This window comes from Centroberyx affinis, unplaced genomic scaffold (genome assembly GCF_046629955.1).
Source record: "Centroberyx affinis isolate AG114_WGS23_722 - 3 ecotype Tasmania unplaced genomic scaffold, CSIRO-AGI_Caff_v1 ptg004734l_1, whole genome shotgun sequence".
Taxonomy (NCBI): Eukaryota; Metazoa; Chordata; class Actinopteri; order Beryciformes; family Berycidae; genus Centroberyx; species Centroberyx affinis.
In genome coordinates, this window is record NW_027282291.1 from 154,308 (window position 1) to 181,155 (window position 26,848).

Below are 26,848 nucleotides of genomic sequence, written 5' to 3' on the forward strand. Positions count from 1 at the left end.
GGAGGAGTGGCTTGAGGCGTCTCTGTGTCCAGCTCTGTCTCTCTAGTGAGTGCTTACCGCTCAGAGGGGAAGCCTACACTCTCAGCTCTCTCTGCTCTCTCTGCTCTCTCATCGGTGACAAACATCAGGCCCAAATTGAGGGATTTGGTTTTAGAGGAGAGGGGGAGCGATGTCTGCACTCTGCTCCGCTGATCAGAGCTCTAATGAGCCAGTGGCCACATTAGCTCCAGCGCTGATAGCGCCACTCACTGTGTCTCTGCCAGGGGGCAGCGTTTTCCAGTCCAGCGGACCACCAAGTCTCCTACCGCCCTTTCCACCCGAACCCGCCCGCCCCCACCTCCCATAATAGTGGCTGAGACACCCAGAAGAGAATTCCTCTCAGAGATATGGTAGATGATGTTCCCCTCCAGCAAGATATAAAATATGTTTCTTCTATCTGGCAGCAGCACAAGAAGCGTTCAAGGGTCTGTCTGGAGGTTTATCATGGACAAAGGAAGAACAAATGATGAGAAATAAACAGCGGACCTGACTAGTGAAGTAACAACAAAAACAAAAAATGTTAATCATTTAAATAAATGCAATCAAATACCCAGTGTAAATCGTTTTACATTACCTGTGAATCACACAATATGTTTGATTTTTGATTTTGGCTCAGTGACAGTTTCACTGCTATCTACTCATCTAGACATATCTAAAATGTCTTTTGTGTATTGCATAATGTTAATACTTACTTGACAGAGGTGCCAGTTTCTGTGCCAAAACTGTGTGTAAGTCTCATGTCATGCAGGCATGTGTGCATTTCTATATGTAGTATGCATATGGTAATGCAGTTTGATGAAGATAATTCACAACACAGATGACACACTCTTTTTTTCAGTAAACAGCGGTCTTCATAGTCATACAAGTTTGTGCGTCATAGCGATGACAGTCGGTTCAGTGCATCACTGCCCTGCAGTTACAGACTTAACACCTTATCGCCTCACACACACACACACACACACACACACACACACACAAATGCTCACACACCCAAAAACACACACACTCATACAAACACTCAATCACACACACACGTACGCACACACGTACGCACACACCCACACACACACACACACACACACACACAAACACACACACACACACACACACACAAATACAACAAGCATACACATATGCAAACAAAATGTCCACAGTCCAGTGCTCCTCAGAGACATCAGTGAAGGCAGATGACCGAGCTCTAACCTTCACAGATGACCTTATCCCAGCCAGGTCAGACTGCATGTCCTATTTGAGGAGAAAATACAGGCAGAACAACTTGTATTTTGAACCGCTTATACAGTTTTTTACAATCACTTTGGCACTAATTTCAGAACCTTGTGGTCATTTTTCAAAACTCTAGACACAAAACTCAAAACGGTCATCACTTGTAACACAGGCTGTCCAATGTTCAAAACATTGCATTGTGCATTCATATCTTTAAAGAAACCTTGCACTTGCAGAATCATTGGTTCAAATAACTAATTTATCATGAAATACCATAGGAACATTAATTTAGATCACCCACACACAAGATACCGATAGTTTCACTGTTTAGTTGTTCGTACAATCATTAAATATTGTAGTACAAAATATGTGATACATGTTTCATTATGGTACTACACGTAAATACATCACTGTAAAAGGACTAGTAGAGAGAATACTACAGACACAGTGGAATCATTGAACAAAATCTGAAATTTATTGATGAAATAGGATTCTGTGAATCAAAGCAAAAATAATTAGCTACAAAAAAGAAAAAAAAACTACAGTACTGTAAAACGTCAACTGCAATGTTCCTCACCTGGCTTACTGTAATGCAAAAAGCTTAACAAAGGATTGATTACTGTACTTCTATATTTCCATCAACCCTGTCTCATGGATTTGGCCACAGGTTCTCATCCACATCACAATGGATGTTTTCATTAGCCAAAGATCTTGGGAAGAATCTTCTGAAATCTGAAAACATGGTCTGGAAAAGTGGAACATGGGACCATAGAAACAGTGTCCGATAAAGAATGATGATGAAATATTACATCCATAGATAATGTAGTCCAATTGGTTCATGTTCCACGGTAATTGGTGTCAATGGATCTCGTTATCCTGAAACTTTCATGATCTAAACATGGAATATTGTTTGTCAGTTTCCATAAAACTATGCATTAAGAGTAATGCAACAGTTACTTATCATTTTGAGCAGTTGTATCAATTGATAGTTAGATAATTGTAATGAAATGAACAGACAGTCATCTCAGATGTAATGTGTGAATTTCATTTTGAAATGGTAATACTTTGATGTTAAGTTGTGTCATTTTGAACATGTGATTTTAGTTCAATGAACAAATGATCTTAGGTTTATGTGTATTGCATCCAAGCAATTGGAAGAAGTGTTAGAGTTTTGAGAAATGTGCATTTTGATCATCGGTTGTGAGTTTTGTGTCTAGAGTTTTGAAAAATGACATCAAGGTTCTGAAATTAGTGCCAAAGTGATTGAAAAAACTGTAAATGCATGACATTTAGACAATTGCCTGTCTTGGTATTCTCACTGTGTGCACACATCCCCATTTCTGATCCCTTGATGTGTCAGTGTCTCTTCCCTCTCCGATTTCCCTCAAACAGCAGTTCTCTAAAATGGGATCCAGGGACCCTTGGGGTCTTTGAGAATGTTTCAGAAGTTCCAGAGTAAAATGAACAGCAGCATAATTTCACTAGTGTTTAATTTACAACATAGCTCAATTGAGAGTATATTGAGAGGATGGGATCATCATTTTCAATCTCCCCACTGTTGTCACTCCACGTCCAGATAGTAAGCTACTTTTCTGTGCTAAATCAGAGTGGAAGTATCAAATGTCCCTGGCCAAAGTACTAACTCTGTCAAGAACTATAATCTGACTTCTACAGAAATCCATGAAAATACCCTGGCCTGATGTGGCCATCAATAAAAATATAATTAAACTCAAAAAAGTATCCTGGAGTGCCACTTTTGCAATGATTTTTATTCCAAAGTTAGGTAAGCCACTCCTATTTCTGGAATGGATTGTCTTAGTATCTGCCTTTGGCCAGTGTTTCTGCTGATCTGTGCTCTGTGTATTGTGTCCAAGAGAAAATGTTTTGAAATACCCCTGTAACTGGACTAGTGCTTGAGCCCAGAATAGCTTGTCAGAATTAAAGCTGCACTAGGAAAGACCCATTTTATCAGCCTAAATCACAAAGTGCGAAGTGAGAGAAGAGCATCCCCTCCCCACTAACTGAGATGCCATATATTCACCTTATTTGCCCAAATTATTATTATTATTTTGTTGCTGGCTGTGGTCACTGGTGGGAAATCCTCTCCACGCACAGGGAATGGTGGAAGGAAACTTAAAAGCGAAATACAAATCTGGCTCCTGAACAGTAGTGAGTGAGCGCTCCGTCCACAGATTCACCAGCGATGACTGAACCTGCTGCCAAAAGATTTCTTTCGCCATTTCCATCCCTTCCAGCCACACAGAAGAAGAAATTTAGGTCAGAGGAGTGCAGTTTGCTAATGCCATGTTACGTGGCTTCTTGGTATTGAAGTCCTCAGTTATCTCTCGCTGCCATTTGGGGCTGCCAACATGCAAAACTGCCTAATGGTCCCGCCTTAGTTACAATTAGAGCCATCCGAAACAACTTCATGTCCCCATATTGCAGCAAAATTGTGAATCTCAGCTTTTGCCCTGCATGCTTGGCTTGATAGTGTATAGAGAGTAGGTGCAGGTGCAGGAAGGCTATATAGTAGATCTAAATTATCTCTTTAAAAGGTTTGAAATGATGGAATGCAATAGAAGCCGGCAGAGCCTTGATCAATGTTGTCTTATTTTACCCAGCTGCATATTGTTTGTTCCACAGAGACATAATGGAATATCACACAAACCAATTACTTACAGAGGAGAACAGCAATAGAAAAATGTTCACGGCCCTCTCACTACTGCTTTTGAATATTCCAGCGTTATCCTCTGTGAGATGTGATGTTCAGAAGTACAGTTTTATTTGTTATACAATTCATGGAACTCTCTGGGGATGGATGCCCTCCAGAGGCTCATTCACAAGATAAATTGGCCTGAAATTCATTGGTCCTGCAGACAGTCTCTGTCTCTCTTCGTCTGTCTCACTCTCTCTCTCTCTCCTGCTCTCATGTGTACACACAAATACACACTCAAAAACTCAAACACACACACACACAAACATACACACACGTCCCCTAATGCCCTCTTGTTCTTCCGTGCTATTCGGGGTTGCAGTAAGCACAGGCTAAAAGAGAAAAAAAAAACACCTTTGCATCTGTCTGTGTAGCTGAAGTCCAGCCTAGGGCCCACTAGGCTTCAGTGAAGTGTGCTGTGATTTGACAAGGCCAGTGACGAGAGGCACTGTAAATATCCGGCTGTCATGTGACTCACTTCATGGCCTCAAGGAATCAACGAAAGGTCAATGTTTCCTGATGCCATTGCCAACAACTAAATTAAGTGACTTCATCTCTTGCTCATACATCTGTCCCATTTTAGGAGATGGATACATCGGAGGTGTTGCATCACCATGCGCATACTCTGCAATGATCATTCACATTTCTACCGGAACACACAACAAGCACGCAGGCATCCAGGCACACACACACACACATACACACACACACACACACACACACACACACACACGCACGCACACGCACACACATGCACATACTGGGGTCCTTACACAAACTCACCATCACTCACCAGATGCATGCATACAGACATGCACGTACATTTGTGTACACACACATACACACACACACACACACGCACGCACACGACCAGGCACATAGCGTGCACCCACACCCTCTGGGTTTGTCTTCATGCATGTCATGTCTGACTGTGACAACAGTGTGTGAACATACATGTCTCTACAATTTCCCTTGTAAAATGAATTATGATCCACATTCGTTATCCCAGCCCAGTGTAAAAGGTTAAATAGCATCATTTAGCTAGGTCACTAGTTACATGCGAGAAAGGAAATCTACTTGGTCGAGTGATAAGGGCATTTTCTCCAGAACCTTAATGCTAATGCATTCATACTGCTGTGCGCAGGCAGTGTGACCCTCTACACCAAAAATTTTCTGCTCTAATGCAGACCACAAAACTTAGAAAAAACGTTATGCACTACGGGTCTCATAAGGACATACAAGCCTTTTAAACAAAGGAGTTTATTACAGTATTGGCATGAAGGGATGCACAGAAACTGTATAGGATGTCCAAAAACAGATTAATAATATACAAATATGAGGTGGAGAGCATTCTGTTGGAAATGAGAAATTAGGTAGGGAAGGAAGCCATAACCAGTGGGGTATTTTAGAGTAAAGGGAAAATGGATGCTGAGAAATGCCCAAAAGTCCCTACAAATCTGTAATGCCCCCAGTGGCCAAGCCCCTAATGGAATATATGTCCATGACCTAAAACACTGTACTCACCAATTAGCTGGGCAACTTTAAACCCATTTTCCAGCAGTGTGTCGACCACTGGTGTGCGCCCATGGAAAATCTGATGCTCTTTAAATAAAATGCTGTTTACTTTGGAGAGTTTACTGTGCCATGGGGAGACATGAGACAAAGAAAAAGAAACTTTGATAGCCAGAACTAGCAGCCAAGGCTGAACAGCAAGCCTGGTGAGCCATGGGTCGCCCCAGTGGACGCTGGGTGCTGTGGGTTTGTGGCTGGGGATTTATGGTCTATAAGCTTACAGCAGGACATTATGTCAACTTCAGAAGAAACCAAATAAGAGCAGCCAACAGCTCTGGATGAGAAGAAGTACACCAGCTGGAGCTCAAAGTATAGAAATCCACCTCATAAGTAAGACTAGACAGTTAATTAATCATATAATGACATGTAATGCTATAGTGGAATTTCTTAGTTATATACTGACTTCACATGAATTGGCCTATTCTGACTTGTTTTGTTTCAATTTTAATGTATTCTGTATTTATGTCTAAAAATGGCATATTTTGGCATTATTTCACCCAATTTGGTCAAAGGTAAAAGGTAAAAGTCGCCAATGTTCACAACATATTTAAATATAGCCTATAGAAATTTCACAGCATATTTACATTTTGCCATGGTCATGGATATATATATATTTCTTTATTTTACTTCTAATCCAATTCTACTTGCAGTTTAGCCCAGTGTTTGGCATTCATCACTTACTTTTTGTGATTCTTTCAAAAGGTCCAAATTCAAAGATCTCTCATTATGTTTCTATTGCAAAGTAAAATTCTACTGTATAGTTTTAATGTACAGGACTGGGTCAGTAGAGAAACAATTATTCACCTGTTAAATATCGTTCACTTTGTTAAACTGACCAGCCTAATTGTTACAGCATCTTTATTTGCAGTTGCATTAGGTGTAATTAGGTATAATGAAACATTCTAAAAAAAACTAAAAAAAACAACAACTTTTAAACACTATTATTGCTCTTATAGACAAGAGTCACATTGACTCATGGCAGATGATAGACTGGCAAGGGAAGGCAGGGAAGGACAATAATATGAAAATAAAAAGCTGCTCATGTCTAGCTTTGTGCCTTCTTCCATCCGGCTAATGAAGTCTTAGGCTAGTCTGACAACTTAGCAGGTGCCTCTTTTAGGTTTTTTCCTTTTTTTTCTGCTTGTTTTTATAATAATAATAATAATAATAATAATAATAAACTTTATTTGTATAGCACCTTTCATACAAGAAATGCAGCTCAAAGTGCTTTACAACAAAGAAATTACATGCATGAAAATAGACATAGAATGAGCATAACATAAGATGGAAAATAAAACCCACTGAATAATAATAAAAATTTAAATTTAAAATTTTTTAAAGTTAAGAAGTTAAGAAATAGAGTATTATGTTTATTATGACTGTTATATGACTGTTTTTATGATTTGTATGTTTTATGACTATAACTGTTAACTGTGTTTTCCATTACTGTCTTGATATATGTAGGCCAATGTTTGATGCCTCCACACTTGAAGTTCCTAGCAGAAAAATAAAGTGATCTGAATCTGATTCTGAATCTGAATCTGAGGGCGAGTAGTAGGGGAGTAGTATATGATGTGCAGTATGTATATAGTAAACAATGTATATGAAGTATATGACCTAGTATAAAATGAGAATGTATATTACATTGTGTCTCTGTTCTGGGCAAGTTTGTCCTTGCACTATGTAGACATGCAGTAGCTGACTGATGAACCTTACACCATCCTCACTGCAGCTGAGTTGCATTTTAGGCAAAAATGTGAAAATGGTCTTTTTCAAAATGTCTTAGTTGGCCAACACAATATAGACACGTTTCTCCATAGCCACAGCATCTTCAACACAACATCTGCCTCACCAGTAAATCAGTCTGTACCCACCCTCATAAATGTTTACATAATGTTGATTGTTGCAATACTAGATGTGAATTTGTAAGAACAAATGAGTAATGAATTATTTATTAAGGATATAAGTTATTTATTTAATCGTTAACTATTTACTAATGCGTTACAAATGACTGTTTATTCTGTGCGAGTGATATGTTATAACAGTAAAATAACTGAAACAGACAAAGAAGACTTCACAAATATTCATTGGGTATTTTTATTAATGATAATAAATCCATCTCTGGCTAAATCTGAGGGCTATATATACTGTGCCATACTTTTTTGGTTCAAATATCTCCTGATCTTGATCTTGATAAATTGAATGAATTCACTGACAGATGATTTGGATCAGTCCAAGAGCAACTGTCTTTTAGATAAGACTTTTCGAAATGCCACGGCAACGTTTGGAAGCAGGTCAATGCAGGAACACTCCTTGTTTTCATGTGGGACAACAATGATGCCGAGAGCAAGGAAGGAAAAATATAGTGATCTACCTTAAACTTCAGATCTTATGGTAGGTTGTTTAGTCATTTAGCAGAACTGAGATTATTGATAGATATCTGGCACAACTCCAACCACCTAATTGCAGAAGAATGTCTAAATAAGCATCATGCAATACTGAGGTGTGCCATAGGGCCAACTAGGTCGAAATTTCAACCAGGCAGGTAATACAAGTCCTGGGCATGCTTCTGGCACTTTTATGAAAATATGTAAGGTGACAGCAAGAAGCAAAATTACTGTTTTTCATGCTTAGGCTACTCTCCTAATTTAATTTTATAAGACTTAAACTAGAATTGTCTACCATGTGGCTCAGGAGGCATGTAGCAAAGTAAGATGTAGTTATGCTATACAGTCTTCATTTCAAATCATGCTGGCTACATTAACGTGTGTCAGTGCATGTTTAGGTTGTGTTTACCTGTGGGCTCTGTTGAGCTTCTTACTCTCCAGTTAAATCCAGCTAATCTCAGGCTATCAGTGGTGGCGCTGACCAGGCTGATGGAGCTAATGATTATGACCATCTTTCTCCTGTAATTAGTAATTACTGAATCTCCTCTCCGAGATGTTGAGGGGGTTGGAGAAGTGGTTTGGGATGGATTAGAGCTGACGTCAATGGCACATGCAAATGTGCTTCTCCAAGCTTTATGTAAAAGCTCTGAATTGGGAGCTTAGCTGGGGAATTTTGTCCACATGCTCTAGCCCATTCTTGTCAGTGCTGGAAGGATTGCGTGGTCTCACTGATGGGTTGGACGACCAGCTCTCTCAGCTTTGAAGCTGATAAACCTTTTAAAACCATGACAAATATTCTCCCGCAATTTGCCAGAGGAAAGGCAAAGAAATGAAATAGGTAGCAATTGCAGGAATATGAAAATATGATGCTCCATCCACCTCAAACTCCCCACAAAGTAGCCAAGAAAGGTTTTTTCTGTTTCCCTGCAAAGGACGGAATTACTTATTTTTGCACTGCTTTGAGCATATACCATGAATTTCCCAATTTGATTGTCTCATTAAGTAGTCAAGACACACAAGCCGCCTTCCACACTTCAAAACTCATTATCCTGCAACCTAATGGTGCTACATCAATATGGCATCCAATACATAACCAACATGGCCACAGCATGGAGAAGCATGGTGTGTAGTGGAACGGTGATCAGCAAATATTTGTTGCACAACCTCCATGTCAGCAGCGGACATGGCTGCGTGGCACAAGTTAGGCAGCAAGGGTGAGACATCCAGTCAGTTTCCATAGTGATGTGGTTGAATGGAGGGGATTAGCAGGGGCAGTGTGGTGAGAAGGGATTGCAGGCTTCTGTCAAAGCTTGCATTTAAAGAGCTCCATGTCTCAGCTCACTCCTATTTGGTGATGCTGATGATGGGCCCTTCGTCTCCCTTCACTCCCCATCCGTCTCACTTTCTCTGACAGAGGTGTTTCATGGGAACTGAGACTGTTGTCTCCTTTTCTATGACAGCTTCTCAGTTCTAAGATATTTGGAAAGCCAGCTGTATGCCAACAGATGACCCCAGTGCAGGAATATATTGTGAGCGTGAACAATTGGTTGTATGAAGGACTCTAATGTAATGTTGCTAGCAATAATGGTGATCAAAATAAACCTTAATGATGGCTAAATAAAACATAAAAAGCTTTAAAAATGTTTTTTTACATGCCACCAAATTAGGTTTGAAACACATAATTGGGAGCCATGCCAGATTTTCAGACTTTCCGCCCTAAAAGTGGAGGCACTGTTCCTTCTACTAACACAATAGTTAAGCATACAATTTATCCAAGTCTACAGACTGTAATTTGGAGAGTTTAATTATTATCTAACCATAATGTCAAGTAATTTTTGCAAATAATCTCAGGCAAAATGCATTTTCCCCCAAATAACTTTCTCAGTAATCAAATAATTAACTTTATCTGCAATCTGATTACTGTTTTTTTCCATAACTGTCACTGTTCTTTATTTGTAATCAAATTGCTTTAATCCTATTACATGTAATCTTGAATCTGTTTCTCCACAAGCCTGACTGTAATTAGGGCCAAACATCCCAGGCAAAAATACCAAGCAAAGAATCATGAGCATTGAACTGCAGAAATCTTAACTGTAAGGTGAACACCGTAACCACAGGCAAGTTGGTTAAATTCTTGGGTGTTATTTAAGATATTATTCAAGATTGTACCTTTTATACAAAGGCATTTCTTAGCCAACTCCCTAAAGCATTTTATTAACTCTCAGTGCAGTGAAAATGCACAGAGATTCAGAATTTGTTATTGAGTTTATCTCAATAGGCATATAAACCACAGGGGGCAGATATGTAATAACTTCACCAAATAACAACAACAATAACTTTACTATATTTCAGATATTACAGAAACTAGGCATGTTCGTCTTTATAAATCCCAAATATTTGCATACAATGACAAGCTTTAAATCCACATCCTGTCTAAAGCCACAGCTGAAACCACCTTTGCCTGTTTTGCACTTAATATCTACATTAAGTCATTCATTCTTGATAAGAAAATAGCAAAACAAGTACTGATTGACCAATATGATTCTCATATTCTCATATTGTCATAAATGTTAAGAATCAATTGTGGTAATTAATCTATGGGCATATTTTGTATACTCAAGTTAATAGTAGATTATATATATATATATATATATATATATATATTTTAGCTTTGTTCTGCTTCCATGTATGCTTTGAAAAAAACTGTTGAATGGAAATAAAACACCAACAAAAATAACAAACAACAACAACAAGGAGCATCAAAAACAACTCCAAGAACAAGTCTATCACCGTAACCATGCAACATTAAGGCTATGAGGGCAACAAAACAGGCATACAGTCAATTATTCTCACGTTAAGTCTACATGTTTAGTACATTGCTTATTCAACATTCTGTTCAACACATTTCTTTTTGATGTTTTGTTTGTTATCTGACAAAGATGCAAGGTGCTAGATAAAGTGCTGATGAGGACATATGTTGCCTTTTACCATCCATGTGGCAGCGGTTTGATCATGAGACGATGTTTTGTCTAGTGAATGTTTAGTCTAGTGAATGTTTGTCCTTGTGCATATAAGCCTTGTTAAAGTAACTCTCTCCTTCCTTCTGCTGTGTACTTCTCTCCATGCTGCATGGATCATTAAAGAGAACACTGAATTGGATGATGGCGAAACAGTCTTTATTTCAATTTTATTCTTCAGTTTTTACACTGGATTTAAAACCAGATGCTTACGATCATAGGATGCAGGTCTCCCTACACGACATTCCAACAAGATATTGTGTTGTTATTGTAAGACAGCCAAACAGCCTGCAATTTACATTTATTTATATAGGCTACTTATTTTTGACTATGTGAGATAGTCATGAGAGTAATTCATAATTAGGATCTAATAATTATGAGCAAATTACAAAATAAATTTTATAGGTAAGCAAAACTGTAATTGGCAACATTTTAGTGCATTGTGTCTTTGTATTTGACATTGCTATAATTGCGATTTTATAATAATTGTGTCAAGTCTTTGTACACATAATGCATAGTTTACATTATAGGGTTCAACTACAATGGGTTTTGAAGGCAGATTTATACAGATATATTTGAATTGAAGCTGCAAATAGCCAATATTTTGCGGCAATGTACATTATCTTTACATTTTTCTAATTTCATGCCAAGAAAATACAACTATTTAGTGTTGCCCCTAGAGTTTTATACTTGACAGGATGAAAAAGCCTCTGAAACAGCATTTAGACCATAGTGGGACACTAAAACTCTCCATTGGAACCCAAACTAATGAAATTCTTTTAAGGTTAACAAAAAAAAAATCCTGGCAGGTTTTATCTCCTGCTTTTATGTAGCTGTGGTCAGAGAGGAACTTTCATCATATCAGCAGTGGGGCACATGACGATATTTAATAACAGACTAACATTGGCCTGATATATTGGCAAACCAATATATTGGCCTAACCCTAGTTTACAGGGTAAGTATATCTCAAGTTTGTTTCTGTGTTACGTGGGGAAAGGGGTGTACACACACACACACACACCACACACAAACATTAGAGCTAGCCCATTCTTAGAGTGTGCCTACGAAAACACAATTTTGGTGTTTCAATACAGCATTTTCTAACAGGGCAGCAGTTGCCATAATAGCACTTGTCATTGTATTCGATTGTTTAGCACAGCAGGCCCTAATTTTCAGAATCGATCACAACAGATTATCTCTGCGGATATGAAGTTTGTTTAGAATGGAACCAGTAAGACCAATTTACCACCTAACCTTTCGTTTGTCATGTTGTTGATTTTAAAATTGTTCATAACAGTCATTTAAGCTGTTTGTGTTAGATTATAAACGGATGCTTGGTTACTGGATATTCCATTTCAAAGGCCCCTTTTTCATCTCTGACACACATTTGTATGTCGGCGTATATTTCTGGGCAGCCTACAGATGCGCTTTTAACCCTCAGAACCCTAATCTGTGCCATTAATGGAGTTTTTGTAGAAGTTAATTAAACATTTTCAATGATAGCAGCACAGCAATCCCAGTAGAGAGAGCCATGCAAGGCGAGAGAGACGGAGACCGATTATGCTGTTGCCTAGCAACACATGTACAAAATTTGAAGCGATTTAGTGCCCCCATACTGGTTATCATGGAGGTCATATGTTTACTAAATCCACATAAACGTGTGCTGGCTGTCCGACAGGGCTGTGAATAGATGTCCCGGTCCTGTTCGGTATACATCGATGTGTTGATGCCAACGATGTTACACACCAAGCTGCGTCTCTTTAATCACAGCTGTCTAATGCCGTGGATTTGTATGGCTGACATTTCTTTTGAATGAGAGGCAAAAGCTATGTCAGAATCCTCATACAGGAAAAAAGCTAGTTAAGAAACACCATGGAGAGTGAAAAACCAGTCTCCGAGAATTTGGTTGATGCCTCACTCAGTGTTTCTGAAATATAATTGGCCAACCTGCCTCAGTGATTCCTACAACCCACATTTCACTACAAATGTAAACAACATCCAGCAAAAGCAGTTTAACATGAAAAAAAAACAGTCCTCTCAGCTTGTTTTGCTTGTTTGTAAATTGTGTGTGTGTCAAAGAGAAAGAACGAAAGAGAGAAACAGACAAAGAGAGAAAGAGAAAGAGAGAGGGAGGGAGAGAGAGAGGCGAGACAGAGCTGCTGAGGCATTCACTTCACAGCAATTTAGGTCATGCTAAACAAATGCGTTACTGGAAGAAGCACAGACAAATAGGAGCATCCAGTCTTGGAGTGGTTTCAGTGTCTTAGGAGGCTATACGTTGTGCCTGGGATGCAGGAGGTAGAGTCAAAACCAAAGAAACATGAAGTGAATGGCTGTGGTGTCTCTAGACTTGTGTCGGGTGCATTTCCTGCTGTGAGGTAAATTTGATCAATCGTCCCTGAGAGGGCAGAGCAAATTATATTCACTCTTAACATTACCTTTCTGAGTGATCACTTACGCAGGTATGCATTTCTTCCTTGATGGAAAAGATGCATTCCAGGATGACAATGTCTCTATCTACAAGACGCAAGTGGTCAACCGATTGCCTGAAGAGTATGGCAATGGTGATGTATATGACAAGACCTTCTTAAGTAGAGAAAAAGGCAAACCAGCTATGATGGTTACAGGCTGCTGGAAACAAAGAGGCAACAACAGAAAAGTGGCTGCACAGCCATGACGCTGACAGCATAACTGTCTTTGTCAGAGTATCCAGTAAGACATAGTTATGATATAAATACCCTGATGAAGACAGCTATGCTGTCAAAATATTGGTTTTGTAAAAATGTCATGCTTCTCTGTTTTGTATTTAAGCTGTGTGTGTGTGTGTGTGTGTGTGTGTGTGAGTGTGTGTGTGTGTGTGTGTGTGTGTGTGTGTGTGTGGCAGCCTGTTTTTTAGTACCTTCTCAATAACCAGATATGATCCTGATTGAGCATTCATGGGGGATTCTGAAAGGGTGATTGAAGCAGTGTTTTCTTCTGCTATCATATCTATTATCACTCAGAATAACTATGTTATGTGTGCTTGCTATTGCCATTGCCCTCTGATAAGTGGACCAAGCCCAGGGCAGAGAGAGCAGCGCTGCAAAGCCATCATCAATGAGAGAAGTCGTTGAGCTTGTGTTCCCTTTATTTTTCCCTCTATGTCTCAAGTGAATGTCTTTTATCTGTATTTACTGCCTTTGTACAAATGCTGACTGTATCTCCAGATTGACAAGAATGTTTAGAACAACAACAAAAAATGGAATGTGTACACAATTTTAGCAGAAGGGGAAAAAACAAGACCGAAACAATATGAATAAAATATGTGGATTGCTTATGATTAGCATACTAATGGCTAATCATCATGCTAATCAGTTCATTTGTGACCTCAAATTGCAGACTGGTGTTGAGAAATATGAGGCCATGAAAATACATCTCAAAACCGAGAAGTGCTCTGATTGCACAGAGATTACGTAGCAGTTAAAGCAATATTTTCAAGGTAGTTCATTAATAAGTAGACATCGAGGGAAAAAACGCAAACTCATACACTGACATCTTCAGGAACTGTTTGAGCCGCATACTGAAAAGCAGGAGTTGTTTCTTCATTTTACATTTAAATACATTTTTACATCTTTACATTTTCATGCATTTTATATAATTTATTTGTGTATATATTTTAAACAAACTCAATATTTTATGGTCAAATTTTAGGGTTTATTTAATATTTCATTCTTCTTTGTGGATCATTTTGAATTTGAATTTATTGTGAATTTATTCTGGATGTCAAAAGTCACATTTTTAAACTACAACTGTCACAACTGCGTCCATTAAAAAATAGATAAGCCTTCAAAATTTAGATAGAAAATAGAAAGCTTTCACTGTTCATTGAAATAACCTTGGATGCATCCTTCTCTAGCTGCATATTAATATGATTTTATACCCAGCGGCCCGGTAAGATGCCCCAATCTTAGTCACATACTCAAAAAGCCATCACAAGTGAGGACAAGTGACCCCAGCCTAATGGAGCACATATAGAATTCATGTGGTGACAAATACAAGATCCCATCTGAATTAAGAGGCTGCTGGTGGAAAGGGCAGCGAGCTGCAAAAGCAAAGCTGTGGGGTTAGGAGGTCAGCTGGCGGAGCAGACATGTCACCAGCCCACTGGACGTGTGTGTGTGCGCTCCATCAGCAGGTGTATAAATATGTGTCACGTTTCACACTCCACGTCCGCAGGGACAGCAACCCAGATGGGATTTTAAATGCTACATTTCATGTGGTATCATTTAGTGGGTTAGTTCACCCCTCATTGGTTTGCCATCTGGTGCCCTCTCAGCCTGTGATGGGAACACTCACACTGTAGTCTGCTCTACTGCCTTAATGCCCCTGATCTCACCACCAGCATCTCCAACAGTTTACTCCACATTTAGCACACCCACTCCACCTCAAGTCAGTAACATTAGGGAAGTATGCATCTGCATGCTATCACTTTCAGTATGGAACATGACATAAGTGATACCAACAAACACACTTAGAGTTTGAAAACAAAACTAGAAGAATTATTTTCTTTTTTTTAACATCCAGACAAACTAAAGAGCCTAAAAATCCTACTGAACAGAAGTGAAATGTGATCAAGATAAAAACACAAGCATGTGCTCACTTAAAAAGTTACTCGACAGAAGTATCAGCTAACATGATATCTGTGTTCAGGCAAAACTCCCTGTGCAGACGAAAAACTTGTGCAACATACTCATGTGAAATGTTCATACTTTAACACATTTCGTCTATATCAAACAAGTGGGCCTATTTAAAACGAGTTGCACACATTTTATATCGGTTGAAGTAGACATCGAGGGAGTAGACATCGGTTGAATCACTTACCATTTCTCTTAAAACCTGAAGAATTTGTCCTACAATTTTCTTGTTGTCTTTCATTTTCCTGATGGTTTCTTCAGAAAAAGAAGGAAAAATTCCGTGACTTGGATTCACTCTCTTCTTGATTTGCCGGCCATCTGAACATTTTTTCAGCCTGCTTGATTTTCCCCATGCTGAAACAATGTATTTTTTTTTCATAATTTGTAAATAAGATGGGTCCACGAGTTTATTCTTCTCACATCATCCCTTCATTTCTGGAGACGTCGGGCTTTAGACGATTACAGGCAGAGTTAGACAACCAGCCAATGCTCCCTCCCTTTATTGACGGACTCGCTTTATCACAATTTGCCAGATTTGCAGACAGCCGCTGACTGGCCTCACCTTCCAAATATACGCGTTTGGACCTGTTAATGGTACTTACCCTGCCCTCCATATGTTTCCATTTTGCACCTCGACATGGCATTACATTATATTAGTCGAGGGGAGGTTGGAGTGTATTTTTTGGTGAGGGGGTGTCACATTTTATGGTGGTGGCAGAGAGATTTACAATTTTAAGCAATCGAGTCCCATAACAGTTTGGGGAAAACACCCTAAAACAGACCAAAACTGTCCAATATGTATCACTTTGGAATAGACAGCGGCTACATTTTCCGCGAGTTTATTCACTATAATACAAACTTGCTTGTTTATGGGAGGTCGTGGCAAAAACTGACTATCCACTCCCATGTGAATGCCTCATTATTGGTTATTAGTAAAACAGGGTAAACGGGAGTAAAACAATTTGAAATCGGCAAATATTGAGGAAAAACGCGCTGCAAGTGCGATGTCAGTGCAGCCTATAGATGAGGATGAGGAGGGGGGGGGGGGGGGGGCGACTTTGAGATGACATTGAGGCTGTGTAGATGGGAGTTGAGTCTCTGGTTGTTGATGTTAGACAGTCGCACAAGGCGAAGCGGCTGCTGCCCGTGTTGATTCAGCCTCCTCCTCCTCCTCCTCCTCTTCCTCCTCCTGGTCTTCAGCACTGCTCCCCGCTGGACAACTCACGCCTGGACACCTCTAACGCTGCTGGGTCCCTCTAAGTCTTTTAATGGAAATAAAATCTATTTATGTTCCACGAAAAATTGGGAGTTTACAACTTCATCAAGGGGAGGAATCTACGGATACCTCGTTTCGAGATTCGTGGCAGGCAGCGCATCCTCGGCGGCACAGATCACAGATTCATTGTGAGTAAACTGGGTGCTGGATTCTTCCCTCTGTGTGCGTGTGAGTGTGAAAGCTCATTCAAATGAGTATCACATATGCATGATTAATTTATTGTCATTGTATTGATAATGACTGTGATTAAATTGTGATTGAAGCGGTCAATATGTTACGGTGGTCAATGTAACGACTCTACGCGATGAGCTGTGGACCTATATGCTATAGCCAATTAAATGCAGAATTGATTGCTGTCCCCTAGTGTATTGGATGGTGCAAATGTGTAGACGCATTCTCAAGCGTTTAATAGTGCTTTTGGTTCACAATTAATCGAATGGAATGGGGTGGCTATTTGTGCAGCCTGATGCGTAAAGCTTTTACGCATTGGACATCCCTTTGTCTCCACTATGCGTTTTGTGTTCCAGTTTGTTTGAGACCTCTCTGTATCCCCGCTGCTTTAGATTCTGCATATGGATTATTATTGAGAGAGTCTGCAGGTGGCAATTGGTGGACTATACTCCATTATGCTTAATTCTCATAGGCTATTTGGTATTGCTACGGTGCGTCTTGCGCTGCAGGTGCATGCTTCGGATCCTATAATTTGTCTTAAAGTTTTTTTTTTCATTGATGTCGGGAATGTGAATTTCTGCTTGCTTTGATTGACTTATTTAAGTGTTTACTTTGTTTAGCCTCTCATATGTATGCCGATCTGGTTTTGGCTGCTGTTAATTCACGCGCAATCTGTCGTCTGTGTTTTATTTAGGGGGAAGTCCAGCATGACTTTGCCATCGATGGTTTTTGGTGTTTGATTGTTGAGTCTAAGAATATGAATGAGAATTTTGTCAAGGATCCAAACGATCATGAGACGCTTTATGTTTTCAAGTGCAGTATTTCTTGGTAAAATGGGGCATGTCAGTGGTATAGATTTTCACTTGTATTGTTTTATTGCACCTGCCGGGCTGTAAATTAAGCTATTGCCCAATGTGTCCATATTTGCTTCATAAGTAACCGCATTTTGAGCGCGTCCTGAGAAACCGACCAATTGCTCTATTCACGATTCCAGGTTAACGGCGACTGACGAGCCGTGTCTGTACAGGCTTCACCTCCAGACATTCGGTCCAAAGGTTAGGTCTAAAAACCGCGAAGCTGCTGTCTGCGTGGACTGGTGCTGAAGCCTCCCGTCCGACTGCCAGGACCTCTGCCAAATCCAGAGAGATGGCGACGAACGGCACCAAAACGGATGGACAAGTCACAGAACTGAACGAAGTGGCGACTAATAATGACAAGCCCAAGTCACTGGACGTGAAACCGGAGAAGCAGAAAAAGGAGATTCCTGCTAGAGAAACATGGGCGGGAAAATTTGATTTCCTTCTGTCGTGTGTGGGTTATGCAATTGGACTGGGCAACGTATGGAGATTTCCCTATCTGTGTGGAAAAAACGGTGGAGGTAAACACTCTTTTTACAACTAATTTAAGCATACTGTTCGGCCTATTCAGCTGCTCGTAATGCACAGACTCGAGCTCATAGCCCATCTCGATGACTGATGAAAAGAATGAATAGCACCCAAATGTACAACCCTGATTTAATGTCTCAGACGTTGTGCTGTGGTGTTCTGCATGGTGTAATGCATGAGTGCAGCTGTATATTTGTTAATTTTCATGCATAACTTAATTGATGTACTTTTGTCCATCCAGGAGCCTTCTTGATTCCCTATTTTTTGACTCTCATATTTGCTGGAGTCCCCTTGTTTCTACTGGAATGCTCCCTTGGTCAATACACCTCAATTGGAGGGCTTGGTGTATGGAAACTGGCTCCTATGTTTAAAGGTATACCTCCTGACACACACACACACACACACACACACACACACACACAAATGCCAGGCTTATCTAAAATATATACATATAATACATTTTATTTTGTAACAATCCATGGTGGAAGAAAAAAAATCCTTTAGATCATTAATTGTGAAGATGACTATAATAATGACTGCCTCCCAAAAAAATCGAATCCATTTCTGTATAGGTGTTGGCCTTGCAGCAGCTGTCCTGTCCTTCTGGCTTAACATTTACTACATTGTAATCATTTCTTGGGCCATTTACTACCTGTACAACTCCTTCACCACTGTAAGTATTACACAGCTCACTCACATGATTCACATAAAGCTCAAAACAGCATAGGGTCAAGCTTTTTTTTTTTTCACAGCTCACTGAGGATTGTAAGATGCCTGTTAATGCCATTTCAAATCCCCAAGTGTGTCAAGGAGAAGAACTACATTGTACTTTTGTTTTTCAGGATCTTCCATGGAGCTCATGTAACAATCCATGGAACACAGAGAAATGTTATGTCAACTACAGCATTGTAGATACCACCAATCTCACCAGTGCGGTGGTGGAGTTTTGGGAGTAAGATACTGAGTGCTTTCTCTTGCTTCAAAACAGCACAGCTTTAACGTACCCTGCATGCCTCCCCGAGATACATACAAGACAAGCCCCTTTGGTGCACAGTTGTCTCACTGTGTGTATAACAGTCTTATTGTTGCTCGCTCTGATCTTATAGGCGCAACATGCATCAAATGACCGATGGCTTGGAAAAACCAGGCCAGATTCGAGTGCCACTGGCTATAACACTGGCCATCGCCTGGGTCCTTGTGTACTTCTGTATCTGGAAAGGGGTTAGCTGGACAGGAAAGGTAAGACATGGACACCATTTGCCAGATTTAGGCATCTGAGGCCTCCTCTGCTATGTTGGTTCCCAGTAGGGTTCAGAGTGTGACAGCTATGCAATATTAATCATTCTCATATCACCTCATCAATCATTTGGATTGCAGTGAGTATTGTCCAGATTGATTTTTAGAATAAGAAGAGAGACATCAAACACTCATGTTCGCTAATCCTACCCAGCCTCATGGTGGCTCCTCTAATTCCAATCCTCCTGACACAGTGTGTATACTGTGTGTGGATTCTTGATAGGAGGAGCAACAAACAGCCACACACTAGAATCTGGTTTTGTCTTCTCCCTCCAGTTTGAGCAGTTTCCCTCCCTTGTGGTGCTACATTTCGAAAGTCTAATGTGTCACGTGACCATGGCAAATAAAATTTGTTTTGGTCACAAAATACCCCCATCCCCCTGCACGTTTTGCTCACAAATCACATGCACAGTGTGATAAATGCACAGAGAGAGAGGGAGCTGAATCAAAGTGAAGCTTCAATGAATTTCTCGACTGAATATTTGGTCGCTTCATCTGTTTTCTCTTTTGTCTGTGAGAGAGAGACTGGAGAAAATAAATCTGGAAAGTCTTTAGAACCCCTCATGAAAAGGGCTTTGATTTCTGAATAGGGGGTGACTTGCAAATTTGCGAATTCTGCATGCATCATTTACAAATATCCTTAAGATGCAATGGTATAATGTATTGCCTCCCTGCTGATAACTGTCTCACATTTTATAGGTCGTTTACTTCTCAGCTACATACCCCTATTTCATGCTGTTTATTCTCTTCTGCCGTGGAGTGACTCTACCTGGAGCTAAAGAAGGAATTCTCTTCTATATCACCCCTAACTTTGAAAAACTCAAACAATCGGAGGTAATGGCATATGCTTTGACAGACTGATACCTATGTACTGCATGCCTAAGTGAGCAGTGTTCGGTTTCATGCAGCTAAATGGTTGTCTTCCTTTGTCAGGTATGGCTGGATGCAGCGACCCAGATCTTTTTCTCTTACGGATTGGGACTGGGGTCACTTATAGCTCTGGGCAGCTACAACCCTTTCAATAACAATGTTTACAGGTAAGACTGCGGATAATTAGTGAATGAGGAGATTATGGAAATGTAGCTGAATTTAATACATCAGTGCAAATCCTAACTAATAGTTAATGAACATAGAAATTAAATTGCCACAATTATACTGCATTATCTGCCCTTATTTAAGACCCTTAATCAATTTACTGTGAGTTGCCGGCATGAAAATAATAACAGTCAAAGGGGTAGAGAGCTTCTTGCTTTGGGTCTGCATGCTAGAGGAAAAAGCCCAACAATGATTGCAAAGTCTGAGTGTTTTCTCCAGCAGCCCGTTGGTTCTGGGTCACACAAATTATCAGTTGCATAACAATAGTTGCATTCATTTCAGTTTGCTTGTTTTTAATGGTTCAATGATAACGATACTGATTCTTACAATTAATTTTCTAAAAGGCTGCACTGATAAATGTATTTTTTGCGTATATAAAAATGAGATTTGGATGAATTAGATTTTAGTTATGAAATTATGAAAATTGCACGTCTGTATTACACAGCAAAAAGGTGTTTTTGCCAAACAATTGTATGATCAATAGAAATAAACAGCAGTGATGTGTCCTCTGAGCCACTCTAAGACAGGATCTCACTCTCTCCTGTATGGATCGTTTTCAGGGAAGCATTATACAGAAAAAAAAAAAAATTACAAATCGCTTAAATCTTTGACAACAGGCCTATTTTATATTTCCTCTCCTCAGAGACTCTGTCATTGTGTGCTGCATCAACTCATGTACCAGCATGTTTGCTGGCTTTGTCATCTTCTCTATTGTTGGCTTCATGGCACATGTGACAAAGAAATCCATTGCCGACGTAGCAGCTTCAGGTAACTACTGAATACATTTGCCTTCCACTGTGATTGTTCTGTCACGTCACAAAAAGGTGCACTGTCATTGATTCTGACTCCTGCATGCAGATTTTGTCATCTATTCTACATGAGAATGTGTTGCTACAGTAACGCTTGAGCTCAATGAGAATAAACACGATGAAATGTGATTTTCCTATTCCCTCTCCAGGCCCGGGCTTGGCTTTCCTGGCCTACCCAGAGGCTGTAACCCAGTTGCCTGTGTCTCCGCTCTGGGCCATTCTGTTCTTCTCCATGTTGCTCATGCTGGGGATAGACAGCCAGGTAAGGGGCTTGGAGATGATCTGCTCACGGTTTGACCTAAATATGTAAACGCAGGTACATATCATGCTGCTCGCCACTACTATCTCTGCACGATAAGCATGCAATTTGCTCCTTGTGGACAGATATAGCTGAGCTTTGACATGAGCTGTCAAGTCTTTTTAATGCAACTTTATCACCTCCATCTGCCCGCAGGTTCCAACATCCATGTTTCTTTATTTTGTGTATGATATCTGGGTTAAAATAAGGCCACAGCAACTAGAAAGAAACATACTAAATGCAGCACCACACCACACACCAGCTATGACCAACCAGTGCCTCACAGTAAAAGACATAAATCATAACCCTATAATAAATGTCAAAGTAATGGTCCTTTTGCATGTCAGAGCTATTACCAAAATGGCCTCCATGAATCAAATGCTGGGTCATTCAGAAGATTACATGGGCAATTTTGTTCCATGGGTTTTAGCACATTGCAATCTTCTGTAATCTGTCATTGTCAGTCAACCTCACCATTAAAATGAGGCTTGCTTGTTAAAGAATAAAAGTAGAGAAAAAATGCAAAGAGGAATAGGGGAACAAAAAAAAACCATTTTGCAAAACATCCGCAAAACTTTTTTGTCAGTATCCTTACTATAATTTCAAAAAATGCCTTTTTTTTTTTTTTTTTACATCAAAGTACCCAAACAGCAGCAAGGTGCAAACATAGCACAAACAAATCACACACGCACTTTATGTTTAATGCTATATCTGTGATTCTGTCCTTCAGTTCTGCACTGTGGAAGGCTTCATCACTGCTCTGGTGGATGAGTTTCCCAGGGCTCTTAGGGGCAGACGAGAGCTCTTCATCGCAGTCGTCTGTCTGGTGTCCTATGTGATCGGACTGTCAAACATCACACAGGTACAGCAGGCCAGCCCTCTTGTGCTACCACTAGCTAAGAACGGCATATGATTAAACAGGTTCAGCATTAAAATCAGCAGGCACAGGACATTAAATATGCAGCTCAAATCGATTGCATTTTATAGTGGGTGAGAGCAGGGTTAAATATTTAGATTTTCTGCTCTGTTCTTTGTCTTTTGGTAATCTATTTGTGTCTATTTGAGTCGGGTATGTTATGCTGTATCTGTACATAGACTCTTTGTATGACAGGTGTCCATTTTTCTGTAACCAGGGTGGCATCTATGTGTTCAAACTGTTTGACTACTACTCTGCCAGTGGAATGTGTCTGCTCTTCTTGGTCTTCTTTGAGTGCATCTCCATATCCTGGTGCTATGGTGTGTATCATAAGTGTGTCGTTGTGTATAGCAAAAACAAAAAAAAGGAACAAAATCATCATTAAAAATAGCAAAATGTCCTTCTGTTAACAAGTTAAGGTGATGCAACATGACAGATGTGAAAGGTCTGGTTAAATACAAAGGTTAGAAGATGTAGTAACTTCACACCCATCCATAGACACTAGTGCAGCTTCAAACGCTGTTTAGCCTCAAGGTCATGAGCACCCGTGTGTTCTACCTCGCCTTCCTCATCATCATGCATGGCAGACCGGCGGCAAATTGAAATAAATTGGATATGAATATTTTGATCATACATTCATTTGTCTCGCAGGTGTGAACAGGTTCTACGACAACATCCAGGAGATGATTGGCTACAAGCCGTGTATATGGTGGAAGATGTGCTGGGTCGTGTTCACCCCTCTCATCGTCGCCGTGAGTACTCCCGACTAATCCAGTACATCCAAAGTCATGACATGAAAAATGAAAGCAATAAATAAAGTCAATATTACCTGCCTCGAGCCACGTCAGGCCGAGACAGTGCTGCCCGTAACCAGTGGTGTCAGGATGCATAAAGCGTCCCGTGTCTCCCGCAGGGCGTGTTCTTGTTCAGCGCCGTACAAATGGTTCCACTCACGATGGGAGACTACGTGTTCCCAGGCTGGGGTCAGGGAGTGGGTTGGCTCATGGCAATGTCCTCCATGATCCTCATACCAGGATACATGATCTATATGTATCTCGGACTCAAGGGCACCTACAAAGAGGTGAGAACGATCCGTAGGGCTTGTTGGGCGAAGATGTTGATCGCTTGTGTTGCCATGTGTTCACTGATTTGCAGGATATACTTATCCCACGATACGATTAGATACACAATATGGGGTTTACGATTCAATACAACCATGATACGATGTAATAAATAAAAGTTCAATAATAACAACAAGTATGACTGTGCAGAATTATGTTTATTTCTGAACCACAAATCTTTGTAGCAATAGCAATGCTAGAATGTAAACTATAATTTATAAAAAATGGCATTGCAAAATGCAAATAATATAATTTCGATGGAGAGCTTGTGAAATTGTGATGGACAGGCCGTCTCAATTGTGATTACTACAGCAGAATAAAATTTAGATAATATTGTGATTCATTTTTCTGCCCCACAATATGTATTGTCACATTTTTGTATTGCGATATATTGAATTTCGCTATATCGTCCCATCCCGAGTGATTTGGTTATTTGCTTATGACCTACCTTGACTCTGTAACGTATGTTACGTTACAGAACCTCCTCTCTTACATAATTCCTGCATCATCTTGTTACAATCTGAGTTATCATTGTGTTTCTCTCCCAGCGACTTCGGATAATGCTCCAGCCTCCTGCGGTGGTCAAGCGGCCTCAGGAGAACGGACCTGAGCAGCAGGCGGAGACCAACACCGCTAACCTAGCTAGCCCCGCCAACCCAGCCAACCCATCCAGCCCCGCCAACCCCGCTCCTGCGAACCCCGCTAGCCCGACCAGCCCGGCTCCCGTCAACTCGACCAGTCCCACGACCCCCGCTAACCCGGCTCCACCGGCTAACCCGGCCACCGCCGCTAGCCCTGTGAACCCTGCAGCTAGTCCCACTGCCACAGCCGGTCCAGCCAACCCTCCCGCCACGACCAGCCCGACCAGCCCGCCGCCCAACCCGGCCAGCCCGACGGAGCCTGTGAACCCCCCCAACCCGACGAGCCCGACCGCTAACCTGACCAATGCCGAGGCCAACGTGTAGACACCGAAGAAACCCTCATGGAGCGTGTAGACAAAAGAGAACATTACAAAGGACTTCCAAGATTTTAATTGATTCACCTACCTCCAGGGGCAATATGTGATCAAAACAGATTTTCAAACCATGTTTAATTTTTCTGCATTTGTAAAACCAGGCCAATGATGTCTTATTGTTGGTTTGCATTCTGAATACAATATCAAAGACTGTTAGTGTTCACAAATACTACCATAAATCTGAATAAAAAATGTAAACATACTGTGTAATACTGTGAGAAAAGAAAAAAAACATAGAAAATAGAATAGCAATTTGTTGAATATCTTCATGAATCAAGTAAATACAGTGTGAATATAGTAGATGAAGTAGTGAACAAAATTGACATCATTGGAGAGTGCAAGGGATGGGGTCAATTTTATTGTGGATGTTTACTAAACCTCACGCAGTTGTCTCTTTTCCAAACGTTGCACTCTGTGAGGTAAACTAAGGCCACATGGCACACGGGAGCTCTGAGTAAGCACAATGCCAATAAGAAGTTAACGTTTAGGAGCCCTGGAGTAATCCAGTATTTGTTGCAAAAGATTTTGTGTGTGAGAGAGACTGTTATTTTTCCTTCCTTTTTTGAGTAAAAAAACTTTTATGTGATTCAAACATTTTTAGAATTATTTTTAGGATGTTTTATACTATATGTGTTGTGATGGAGGACCAAAATCAATAGGCAGACAAAAGCAAAAACTATGCCATTTAGTGTTCGGTTGGCAAAGCACAGGGTACAAAAAAGTACAAAAAAAAAACAAAAGCACAGGGTTAGAAAAGTGATTTACAAACATTGACTATCCCTTAATGCTGACAGTCAATCCTGTTTACGTTTTGCATGCTTTCCTCAGGAACATCAGTGAAAAAATTCTGAAATGTCTCCTGACAAAGAAAAAAAAGAAGAAGAACAGAGAAGGCCTTAAGCCAGTTACCAACCAATTTCTACTAAGCCATAGTCTGTTTACATGACTAGGCAGATCTACGAAATACCACTTTGTACGCTAGCACAAAAACCTGGACCAACTCTGTGTTTAAGTACAGTCATTAATTTTACTTCTGTAATGATCAATTATACTTTGATCAATATGTATTCAGCAATACATATGTAGATGTATAGGTGCAGGCCAGTAAGCAAGTGGTCTGTTTCTCTTTTTGTTATGTTGTCTTTGCTTTACTAGTGAAAAGCACAAAGCTTTAATTTCCACACTTTTGCCATGGCGTGTTAGGACAATGCTAGTTTGCTTCTATGGCAGCTACTGTGAAAGGCATCTGGTTGAACAGAACATGTTTACTTTGAAAAGCAAAACAACTGAGCGAAAATGTGAAATGGCTACAGTTCATGTCCTGTGAATTTTGTATAAAGTTACTCTACCACAGTTTTCTCTGGAACTTTGTTGTAAAACTGTACTGTGTAAAACATGTAACTGTGAATGTCTGTAATACATTGGAAGTTATTGTCTAAATGTTGAAAAAATGGAGTTGCTGTTTTCTGCAATAATATTTTGATCACAGAAACTAAAGCACATATCTTACAGAAATATACGAAATGACGATGACAATGAAGATATTGACGATTATATTAAAAATAGAAACTATGTCTAGTAAAAATAATATTGTTTTGTATATTTTTAACTGTCTCACTGCCTAATGTAAAACATAATATAAACATGATATGTATCTAAATGGTGTCACATGATAAAGCACGATTGTCATGTTATACAAAAAGAAAAAGACTGAAAAAATAAAGAATTATAGAAAATATAAATACAATATATGCCTGGCATATGTACATCACAGCATGTGTGTTTAATGTAGCAGCCCTATGCTCTCAACAATGTAGCATTTGTTATGGGGAAATTAGGTC

At 40.0% G+C, this 26,848-nt stretch overlaps 1 protein-coding gene across 1 annotated transcript; it reads left to right on the plus strand.

The window, feature by feature from the left end:
- Nucleotides 1-18,218: 18,218 nt before the first annotated feature.
- Nucleotides 18,219-24,957, plus strand: slc6a1a (solute carrier family 6 member 1a). Its single transcript, XM_071544915.1, has 14 exons — nucleotides 18,219-18,450; nucleotides 18,699-18,830; nucleotides 19,030-19,130; nucleotides 19,300-19,409; nucleotides 19,564-19,696; nucleotides 20,453-20,587; nucleotides 20,687-20,790; nucleotides 21,492-21,616; nucleotides 21,807-21,919; nucleotides 22,686-22,817; nucleotides 23,089-23,191; nucleotides 23,523-23,623; nucleotides 23,785-23,952; nucleotides 24,541-24,957. The coding sequence occupies exons 1-14, from the start codon at nucleotides 18,219-18,221 to the stop codon at nucleotides 24,955-24,957; spliced, it is 2,106 nt and encodes a 701-aa protein (XP_071401016.1).
- The last annotated feature ends 1,891 nt before the right edge of the window (nucleotides 24,958-26,848 follow it).

Coding starts and splice junctions, on each gene's coding strand:
- slc6a1a (XM_071544915.1), top strand. CDS start 18,219: ATGGCGACGAACGGCACCAAAACGGATGGACAAGTCACAGAACTGAAC. Junction 22,818..23,088: donor GACTGTCAAACATCACACAG/GTACAGCAGGCC, acceptor TTCTGTAACCAG/GGTGGCATCTATGTGTTCAA. Junction 23,624..23,784: donor TCACCCCTCTCATCGTCGCC/GTGAGTACTCCC, acceptor TGTCTCCCGCAG/GGCGTGTTCTTGTTCAGCGC.